The sequence below is a fragment of the Condylura cristata genome, unplaced genomic scaffold, assembly GCF_000260355.1.
Source record: "Condylura cristata isolate star-nosed mole 26May11 unplaced genomic scaffold, ConCri1.0 scaffold00015, whole genome shotgun sequence".
NCBI classification, from domain to species: domain Eukaryota; kingdom Metazoa; phylum Chordata; class Mammalia; order Eulipotyphla; family Talpidae; genus Condylura; species Condylura cristata.
Genome location: NW_004567116.1, coordinates 34,367,090 through 34,378,577, shown reverse-complemented (window position 1 = coordinate 34,378,577; position 11,488 = coordinate 34,367,090). Strand labels below are relative to the sequence as shown.

The 11,488-nt window shown below is 36.9% G+C and overlaps 2 protein-coding genes across 2 annotated transcripts; both read right to left on the bottom strand.

Moving 5' to 3' along the window:
• Positions 1-1,778: 1,778 nt before the first annotated feature.
• Positions 1,779-2,723, bottom strand: LOC101618915 (olfactory receptor 10A3-like). The gene has a single exon (XM_004683085.1). The coding sequence runs from the start codon at positions 2,721-2,723 to the stop codon at positions 1,779-1,781; it is 945 nt and encodes a 314-aa protein (XP_004683142.1).
• Positions 2,724-8,967: 6,244 nt separating this feature from the next.
• LOC101618673 (olfactory receptor 10A3) lies at positions 8,968-9,912 on the bottom strand. Its single transcript, XM_004683084.1, has one exon. The coding sequence runs from the start codon at positions 9,910-9,912 to the stop codon at positions 8,968-8,970; it is 945 nt and encodes a 314-aa protein (XP_004683141.1).
• Positions 9,913-11,488: the final 1,576 nt, after the last annotated feature.

Sequence of the window (11,488 nt, the reverse complement as noted above, 5' to 3'; positions counted from 1 at the left end):
CCCTCTCCCTCTCCCTTCTTGGACTTTGAATTGTTTTCTCTCTCCATCCTATGCTGCTCCCACATTTGCTGCCCCATCAGGTGACAGTACTTTTGCCTCCTCTGTTAAGGTTCTGTGTTTAATTCTTATTGTTTTCTTAATTTCTTTTTTCTTAGCTCATTGCTTATATATTGAAATTCAACTAATTTTTTGGCATCAATTTTGAAGTCTATAATTTTACTGTATTGGTTTATGGTTTTAAATAGCTTTTTAGCGGCTAGCGGCACCTCTAGGTTTATCATGTATATTATCATGTCATCTACAAATAATGATAATTTCTTTCCTTTTCCAATCAGGATTCCTTTTATTTGTTCTTGTCTGATTATTCTGGCTCAGATCTCTAATATTAAGTTAAAAACAAATGATGAGAGTGTGCAACTTTGCCTTATTTCTGACCTTAAAGGAAAAGCTTTTATTTTTTTCACTGTTGGCATTAGCTTTTAACATATGATCTTTATTATATTATGTTTCTTCTATCTTCATTTTATTGAGAGTTTGTATCATAAATAAATGCTAATGCTGTTAAATGCTTTCTCTGTATCATATGATTTTTGTACTTCCTTTTGTTGATGTGGCATGCATGAATTGACTTGCTTATGCTGACCCATCTTTGCATCCCTGGAACTAATCCCACTTTGTCATGGTGTATGACCCTTTTGTTAGATTGTTAAATTACATTTGCCAGTATTCTATTGAGAGTCTTTACATGGTCATTAGAGACACTGGTCTGTAATTTCTTTTGTGTGATGTCTCTATCAAGTTCTGGTAATATTATCTTCATAAGATATGTTTGGGACGATAGTTATTTTAAAAGATCTTAAGCACGGTTTTAATCTTTGTAAATTTGTTGTTGTTTTATAGCCCAACATATAATCAATCCTTGCTTATATTTCAGGTACACTTGTGGAAAATGTGAAATCTGCTGTTTTGAAATGGAATATTCTATGTCTATTAAGACAGACTGGTCCTGTTCATTACTTAATGCTCTTGTTTTCTTATTTATTATCTGTTTAGCTTTTAGGATTCTCTCTTCAGGGATATGTCTGGCTTTATTTTTGTTTGGAACTCTGAGCGCTGAATCTAAATATCATATTCCCCATGTTAAGGAAATTCTTGGCCATTATTTCTTCAGATAATATATCCATCCCTTTGTCTCCTTCTTCTTTCAGAACCCTATGATACAAATGATATTCTCTTTATGCTATTCTGTACGTCTCGTGTTATTTTTTGTATATATATTTTTATTTTTTTCCTCCTTTTGCTAGCCTATTCTGTGTCTTAAGTTGCTTTCCTGGAAAATTTTCTTTCCCAAGGAAATCATCTTCCTTGCATCAATAAGACTGTCAACAACAGTTAGAGATTACTTCTACAATATCTAATCTATGTCCACCAGTTATCCTGAGGAATCTATTATAAGGAAATAAAATATCAGTACCTATAAGCATATGGCGCTAGATAATTTATTGAAATTCTTTGATGCTAGTAGGAATCCAGAAATGGCCTGGATGTTCATATTAGAGGAACATATAAAAAAAATTCTTATAACTCAAAATATTTACATCTCTAAAAAAAACAAGTCAATTGACTATCAAAACAGAGACATTCCTGATATATGTTCAAACTTTATAGCTCAAAAATAAAATATATCATATAAAGAAATGCAAACTAATTTCAGCATCAGTAAATGGAAATTCAGTTCAGTCAGGCAGTAACCAACTACCACATGAATTTCAGAACCATCAAAATGTATGTAAATCAACTCTTCTTCGTAATAATTTCATGAAAGCTCTTTTCATCTCACTGTTTCTCAAGCTGTAGATCAGTGGATTCAGCAGAGGTGTGAGTAACGTGTAAGCCAGTGACATCACTTTCTTGGTGTCAGGGGAGTAGCCAGACTTGGGCTGTAAATAGGTCATAATGGCCGTGCCATAGAAGAGGGTAACAGAAGTCAGGTGGGAGGCACAGGTGGAAAAGGCCTTCTGCCTCCCTGTGTTGGATGGCATCTTCAGGATGGCAAAGAGGATTCGAGTGTAAGACAAGAGTATCAACAGGAAAGGAATCAAGATAATCAAAATGGTGCCAGTGAACGCATAGATTTCAAAGAAAAAGATGTCTGCACATACAAGTTCTAGCACTGGGGGAGTCTCACAGAAGAGATGATTGATTTCATTGGGGCCACAAAAGGGAAAACTAAATACCCACGTGGTCTGCACAGTAGCCACCAGGATCCAAGTAGCCCATGAGAGCATTACTAATTTTGTGAAAACACTTTCATTCATAATCACTGGGTAGTTCAGAGGATGGCAGATGGCAGCGTAGCGGTCATAAGCCATTGCCCCCAGGAGAAAACATTCGGTCCCACCAAAAAAGAGAATACAGTACATCTGTACAAAACAGCCTGCAAAAGTAATCGTAGTTCTTTCCGTGGAGAGGACCACCAGCATCTCAGGCACAATCGCTGCAGTGAAACCCATTTCCACCACAGACAAGTTCAGGAGAAACAGGTACAGGGGGACATGGAGGCTCTGTTCCAGGGAGATGACAACTATAATGATGGCATTTCCCATCAGAGTCACCAGGTAAATCACCAAGAAAACCCCAAAGAGTTCCTCTTGCAGTTCAGGATAGTTAGAAAAACCCAAGAGGATGAATTCAACCACAGTGCTCTGATTCTGCCTTTTCATTTCAACAGCTGAGTGTTTTTATGGATGCAGTTGCAAAAGTATGAAGTCACTCCAGTATCTCAGAGTCTGCCTCTTCATTCACCCTATAGTCTTGGCAGAATTGTTACAGAGGAGCCCATACCCACAGAAATTTACCTAGTGATTTTGGAGACTAGCCAACTAATCAGTTTAATGGCTCTTTCAAATAAAAAGGGAGAATTGAAGTCTAGCTCAGAAATATTGTCCAAAAAGCATGAAGTAATACAAAATTTTATTGCAACTGTAATATGAGAGCTAAATTAGCCTTAAACAAAAAGAAATATTTGTACTTAGACCTCATTCATAACATATTATTAAAGGTATAATCCATTTTTTCCAAATTGATATTAATAACACAATAAAAGAAAGGTCAATAGGAAACACATGCATTCAAACTGATTAAAAAATCTGATAATTAAAAGTACAGCAAAGATGATATATATGTATATATATATGTTATACATATTCATTAGTTCAAAATAATTGTACATAACCTGGCTAAGTGTGACAATACCCAGTAGAAACACACAACAGGGTTGTTGTTTTAGGTGCTTCTATTTAAATTTTGTGGGTTGACTTTAGGTTTATTGAGTTTTACTCAGGCTATGTCTAAAGAACTATAATGTAGTTGAACAGAAGGGAAATACTGGAGGCCAGTTCTCTATTGTTTATTTTTATGACCATCATGATGTAAGAAAAACCCTTTTTTTGGTCATTATAAACTTGCTTCCCATTAAATTTCTTGTCAGTTTTCTCTTAATTATTAATTATTCAACAAAAACCTCTGTAGCTCCTAGTATGTTTTAGACTCTTAATATCAGACATCCTTTTATCTTACAGCTCAGCAGACAACTGACCACACTACCTCACTCCTCAACACGGTCTTTCTAACTCCCAACTCATAGCTGGCATTCCTTTTTCACTACTGGTGACTGAAATTTCATTTACATATACATAATCTAACTCCCTCACTAGAATGTACAGTCAGTACAGTAAATATTTTCTTTTGTTTTTTTCTAGCTTCACAATGTGGTACAGCTATATACTAAGCCATTATTTCCAGAATAAATGAAGGGGGGAAAAAAACAGGAAAATGACGACTCTATAGGATAGAGACTGTCTCTTATGAAAATGAAATGAAAAGGAAAAGCAATGTTGAAAAGCAAGTGTAATAATAAATGCTTTAGAAACTTCAATGAGAGAAAGACAGGTGCTGAGTAGGGAGGAACCAGCCACTTAAAGCTTTGGGTAGAGGGGACATTCAATATAAAGAAGGATGATGACCGACTCGCTCAAGTCAAAATTATTTAAGGACAGCTTAGCATTAGAATGCATACCTACTGGTCATTGAGTGATGTTGTCAGAACCAGTGGAAGTTAACTGTGAGTTTGGGAAGCCAGGAAGCAGACTGGTCAAACTGAAGACACATGTTGTCTAGTGAAAGTCACTGGAATGTTAGTAGATGGTGGACATCAAGCTGACTTGTTTCTGGACATCCCCACAGTCATTTCTATAATCAAATGTGTGTATTAGGCTTAACAATTATTTTTGTTGTCAAAATCTTAAATTAATACAAATATGTTTACAGGGTTAAATATTTAAATTCATTTCTAATGGGCAAAGAAAGAACAATGTGTACTCACTTACAAATATTAAAAGGGAATATGGTTTTAAGGTAGAAAATATATAGTATCCTTTAAAGAAAGACAATACCTTTGACTGAATTAAAGTACATCAACTTACAGAAGTTTTGTAAGTTATCATATACAGATGAGGGGATCAGGAAGATAGACAGATACTTACTACATACACACACACATACTCACACACAAAGGAATGCCACTTAACTATCAAAAAAAGATAAACTCTTGCTATTTGCATCAACATGAATGGAACTGGAAGGAATTATGCTAAGCAAAATAAATCAGAAGGAGAAAGACTAATACTAGATGATGTCACTTATATATGGAACAAAGAGAAACAAACAAAAAATATCCAATAAAGTCAAGCTAAGAACTTACCCTAGAAAGCTAGTTACAGAACAGAAGTTAGCAGAGGGGGAAGGGGAGACAGGGGAAGAGCAAGGTGGGGAGGGAGCACAATGGACTATGGTCGGGGACTATGGATGTCTTGCTGGTGGGTACAGTGTGGCAATAACATCCGAGAGGGGAGAGTCTTTACTTCTAATACACAGACAATTATATGAACTAGTGTTACCTTAGTTTAAAGAAAAAGGTGGGAGGAAGACTGGCACATGGTAACGATTGAATGTTAGCCCTATGTAATCACACACAAAACAAATTTTGTGATGGAAAAAGCAGCTGACATGCATGATCTACACTTTAAAACATAAGTTGTCTTAGATGACTCACTGGCAGAAAATATTTGGGATGGTCGCTCCATTAAAAGATTGCAGTCTTCCATTGATAAATGTAGTAATTGGACTATATACTGAGTTCCCTTCTATTTGCAAACAGAAATTCAACAAGTATATTAAAGCACTTACACCACTAATATTGCCTGAAACTTACTCTGAGAAGACAAAAAAAAAAAAAAACTGACTCAAGTGTTTCAGTTCCATCTGGTGATTCCTGAGAACAGAATTATCACTTGAACAACATCTCCCCCTTATCAGTAAGAGTAATTGTAAACAAGCCCATTGTCAGACAAGCAGAATTTGCACTTTCTTACCTATTGACTCTGTCTCTTTAAATATGATACTACTCTATCTGAAGTTTTACCTCTAGTCAAAAGCCAACTAAATGATTAAGTGCAATGATTCTGGAGATTATATATAAACATTGACTCATGAATCATGTGCCCTGGAGCATCCATCCCTAGAGAACTTGGAGTCACTTCATAAACATGTTCCAGTATATTTTGGGGATAACAAAAGATAGTGGAACTCACCCCCTCAGGTGCGAAATCTCCAGAGCACAAACCTGGAGCACTGGTCCTTCATAGTCATGAAGGGAATAAGTGCCTCTTTACACAGGAGACTCAGTTTCACCATGAAACGTCCCAATAGGTGGTTAAAGTGGATATTGAGTAAATATTATGAATGGGGAAAGAAGAGAGCTGTGGGAGGAGGGTGTGAGCAAAACCAGATAAGGTAGAGGTTGAGAAGTAATTGGATGGTGTCAGCTCACAGGGAAAATTCCCCCACCTTTCTGGACAAGCAAACAAAATACATCATTGATTCATTAGAGGGGAAAGACCAATTTAATTGGAAATGTATTGGGAATTTACAAGGCTGTAATTCTAAAGCTAATAGGATAAATCACAGGTTTATATCTAGAGCTAAGGAATGGGGTCAAGATCTAAGGTCAAGGGAAAGAAAAAAGGGTGACTCCTGATGAGAGCACCTTGCCTGTAGATGTTTGCCCTGCCCGCAGATAGGATTTTCTAACAAAAGATTGTTTTGGAGATGACTCCGAATCTTGGCAGTCTGTGTTCGTTAAGATCATGGTAAAAGTTTGTCTAAAATCCATAAGGCCTCGACTGACCGAAGTTATACAGATCAAGGTTACATTTACTGGAAAAAGTCTGCTCTGGACAACTTATAGAAAGCCTATCTCAACATTTGTAGGGAGGTCAGTCCTACCATGTATGGAACGCACATTTGGAATAATGGTGGAAAATAAGTCAAGCCAAGTAGAGTGGCATTTTTTGTAGAAAGCATGGATATTACCCTCAACCTCATCCAAAAACTTATCTTTTGGGAACCATAGCCCCTGCTATGTTTGAGGGGAAAAAGTCTTCACAATTGACTTCACAGAGAAGGATTTTTTTGTTTGTTTTTTTAAAGATTGATTTATTTATGCATACAGAATTGGGGTACAGGCCAGAGGTGCAGGGGCGGTGAGAGGATTCACCAGAGACAGAGTAGGGAGCAGAACAGGCTGACTGACAATGTACACTGCTGAGGGGAGCAGCGTGTGGGTCAGGAGAGGTCTGCCATGACACATGGGTCACTTCCAGGGCTGGGATGGAACTCATGCTCAAATGGGTTTAGCTTCTTAGTGCTGTACTTTAACCCGCTGCACCACCAGGGAGGGCTCTGATGTCACAGAGAAGTTTTTAAACTAGGGTTGGTAAAGTTGGAATAGCTGGCATGAATGAGCACATCACTGAACTTTCTGATGCCGTGATATTCAGTACAAACCAACACAGTGTTACTAGTCTTGTCGAGTAGCTGTGAAAACCAGTAAACTAGCATGAACATTGAGAACCTGACTCAGTACAAACAAAGCAAAGTGATGATTGAATCTGTAGCTGTGGCTTTTTCTACAGCTAGATGCTGTGGCTCAGTGAGATTATCTTTAGTTTTTAAATTGTTTTCTTGGAGTAGTTCCATTATGCTTATAACATATGATCAATGCATTACATAAGGTGATTACCATCATAAACTACATCCATTACCTCACATATTAAAATTGTTTTTCTGTGAAGAAAACTTAAGACTTAATCTGTTAACAGCTTAAAAATATAAAATACAATATGATTAGCTATAATGTCATGGTGAACATTAATTTCACAGAACTCATTAGTTGGAAATGTGTACCTTTTACCCACTTTCTCCTTGACCCCCACCCTCATCCCACCAGCACTGACTATTTCTGCCAATCACAAGTGTTCTGTTACTGGACTTTTTTGTTGTTGTTGTTTTGTTTTGTTTTGTTTTTTTAGATTCTACACCTAAGCAAGATCTTCCAGTATTGGTATTTATCTCACTTATTTCACTAAGCATAATGCCCTTGAAGTCTATCCATGTTGATCTAATAGCAGGACTGACTTTTTGTTAGAACTCAATAGTATTCCACTGTGTATGTGTGGGTATCAATATCATCTTCTTCATCCATTCATCAATTGATGAACACACTTCTATTATTTCATGTCATGCATATACACCTACCTCTGTCAGAGTCTCATCCTGAAAATCACAAGCACTGACAATACTCAAAGTGGTCCTGAAATCAGGTGGTACAATGACTTGTAGACTGCATCTTGACCACCAGAGTAGCCATGTTGATTCTCTGTGTTTTTGCTTTTTTTTTTTTTAGGAGAAGGATGGCAGGAAAAATATTGCAGTGGTTTCAGTCACTGGGGCGAAAATTTCTTTTTATGATATCTGATCAGTTTTGCATCTCCACTTCTGATTTTTACCAGAGGCATTATTAAATAAAACATTGTTTTCCTAAAAATTGAAAAACAATGAAAATAGTACATAACTCCTTTACTACCACAATGGGAACAGAAACTAAGTACATTAAGCATTTTGTGACATAGATTCAATAAAAGAGCTCTCTTAAACTTACTAATAAAAATTAAAATAGAAAGTAAAGATTATGTCACAAAAGTGGCAAAATGAAAAATTGTTTTAAAAAATCAGTTATGATGTGACTCAGGGAACATAAATAACATGTATAAATAGTTAATCCTGGATTCAACACAATAAAAATTGCCAAATCATCTCTGTTTATAAAAAAAATCTAGGAATTTTGAACCTACAAATGGAAATATAGAAGAAGTTTCCAAAAATACTATTCTGTAAATGCAAAATATAGCTCTCCTATCAATTGATATGTCATGGTAAAGCTCATGTAGTTCTCTATAATGAGTATTGTATAAAAGATAAGAAAAAAATATAGAGAAGTACTATATTTAAAAATTACAAGTGAGCCCATGATGTGGAATCAGTTTGGCACACAAAAATAACTGCCCTTTGTTTACAAATTCATGGACTAGATTTTCATTCCACAAATAAACAAATACCTCATCTATTATTTGTCTCCTGTGGTCTGTCCTGCTAGTGAATAAGTTTGGGCCTTAAGATCAATCTGAAGACAATAAAATGATTATGAAAAGCAATTGTGTAGAAATTAGTATTTTCATTCCATTAGTCCTACACGATGCATTTGAATATCATACAGAAATAAAACATAAGTGCACATAAAAATAGGTGTTTATTGAAGCTTTGCCTACAATTTTTACTTATCCAGTAATTACTTGCTAAACAGAGAGAAAAAACTGTTCTATTATTTTTTAAAAAACATAGATTTACAATTAATGAAAAACACTAACGAGAGAAATTTCAAATATATTACTGAACATAGAAAAATCAACAAATCAAATAAATTCATATCAGAAAAGGCAAATGATTGGTCACATATTCAATTTAGCAGATTACCATGGGCAAAGTCCAACAACATATGATTGTCACCTATCAGAAAATGTGTAAATTTACTCTTCTTTGCCACAATTTCATGAAAGCTCTTTTCATCTCACTGTTTCGCAAGCTGTAGATCAGTGGATTCAGCAGAGGTGTGAGTAACGTGTAAGCCAGTGACATCACTTTCTTGGTGTCAGGGGAGTAGCCAGACTTGGGCTGCAAATAGGTCATACTAGCCGTGCCATAGAAGAGGGTAACAGAAGTCAGGTGGGAGGCACAGGTGGAAAAGGCCTTCTGCCTCCCAGTGTTGGATGGCATCTTCAGGATGGCAAAGAGGATTCGAGTGTAAGACAAGAGTATCAACAAGAAAGGAACCATAACAATCAAGATGGTGCCAGTGAACGCATAGATTTCAAAATAAAAGGTGTCTCCACAGGCAAGCTCCAGCACTGGGGGAGTCTCACAGAAGAGATGATTGATTTCATTGGGGCCACAAAAGGGAAAACTAAATACCCACGTGGTCTGCACAGTAGCCACAATAACCCCTGACACCCATGAGAACATTACTAATTTCATGAAAACGCTTTTGTTCATAATCATTGGGTAGTTCAGAGGATGGCAGATGGCAGCAAATCTGTCATAAGCCATTGCCCCCAGGAGAAAACATTCGGTCCCACCAAAAAGAAGAAGGAAATACATCTGTGCGAAACACCCTGCAAACGTAATTGTGGTTCTGGCAGTGGAGAGGACCACCAGCATCTCGGGCATAATGGCTGCACTGAAGCTCACTTCCACCACAGACAAGTTCAGGAGAAACAGGTACATAGGGACATAGAGGCTCTGTTCCAGGGAGATGATGACTATAATGATGGCATTTCCCACCAGAGTCACCAGATAAACAACCAGGAAAACCCCAAAGAGTTGCTCTTGCAGTTCAGGATAGTTAGAAAAGCCCAAGAGGATGAATTCAACCACAGAGCTCTGATTCAGACTTTTCATTTCAGCCAAGATGTATTGTGTCTCTGGTCATTGTGCCTAATTTAGGAAGTCACAATCCAACAGCTGAGGGTTTCAATCTGCATTTGTGACAGAAGATGCAATGAGAGCATTTTTGATGGATCTCCAAGTAGACTATTGTGAGAGTGGTCACTCTGGTGGAATAGTGAATCTTGCAAAAGCAAATGAAGAAGTGAAGAATTCTGGCTAGTACCTTCCTTTAAAAGTACAAAATAGGGCCCTCCCTGGTGGCGCAGCGGGTTAAAGCACAGCACAAAGAAGCTTAGACCACTTCCACATGAGTTCGATTCCCGCCTGCTCTGGAGGTGACCACATGGCGCGGCAGACCTCTCCTGACCCGCCCGCTGCTCCCCTCAGCAGTGTACCTCGTCGATCTGCCTGTTCTGTACCCCACTCTGTCTCTGGTGAATCCTCTCACCCTCCATATCTCTGACCAGTTCTGTACGAATAAATAAATAAATCTTAAAAAAAAAAAAGTACAAAATAACAGCAGGTGTTCTCTGGCAACATTTACTGCTAGATTGAAAATGAATTCTACTCTTACACCATACACAGGTATTAAATTATTTAGAATCCATTGTCTATTACATTGACTTATATCTCTGCTGTTTTCAATTGCATGTATACGTGAATTTCAAATGAAGCACTGCAAATAAACAAATAGAAAAATATAACTGGAAAAAATATAAGTAATAAATTTAAAGCAAAACTTTGATAGAATGTCCCCGGTGGTATAGCAGTTAAGTCTCAGCACTATCACCATGAAGGCCTGAATTGAATCCCTGGCCAGGGAGCTGACCCACACATGGCACAGCAGACCTCTCCTCTCTTCCCTGCTGCTCCCCTGAGCAGTGAATTTCAGTAGATCCACCTGTTCTGCTCTCTACTGTACCTCTGGTGAACCTCTCACTCCCTGCACCTCTGGCCTATACCCCAGTTCTTATATGCATAAATAATTTTTTAATATAAAAAATTTTTTGATAAACATTTCTTAAAACACCAAAGTCAAAATGTGTTTATATTTCTTTGTTTACAGTACATCAAAAGAACACCAAACAAATACAGAAACACTTAAAAGGGTTTGAACTTTACATGTATTTATGTCAAATCAGCATAAATAAGTTAAAGCTTATTGAACTGCTTAGCATTTCTCTGATTAATATTATTGTAATTTGCTTTAGTGGGAAACTTAAAAGGTGAGTGCTTCCTGACATATCCTTGTCACCATAAAATGACTTTAGGGCTCTAGAAAACACCACTTTATTTCTGCTTCTCCTTCCCTTCTGCCTCTCTGACCATCCTGTCCTCTTGCATACACATTAAAATATATATTTACCCATTAATCACTCAATATATACTATAGAGCACCTATGAAGTGGGTGCTTATGTACCCAAAATATATATTTAAGCATAAATTCAACAGAAATTCTTCTCTGATAACAAAGCATGAAATAATGAACATTAATCCTTACCCCAACCCTGTCTTCTCCCAAACCCCTGGTTTATATTTTATCATAACACTCAGACACAAATTCAATAACATATTTATTTAGGGTTT

Bases quoted from the DNA above. Each gene is read 5' to 3' on its own strand.
- LOC101618915 (XM_004683085.1), bottom strand. From the start codon at position 2,723: ATGAAAAGGCAGAATCAGAGCACTGTGGTTGAATTCATCCTCTTGGGT.
- LOC101618673 (XM_004683084.1), bottom strand. From the start codon at position 9,912: ATGAAAAGTCTGAATCAGAGCTCTGTGGTTGAATTCATCCTCTTGGGC.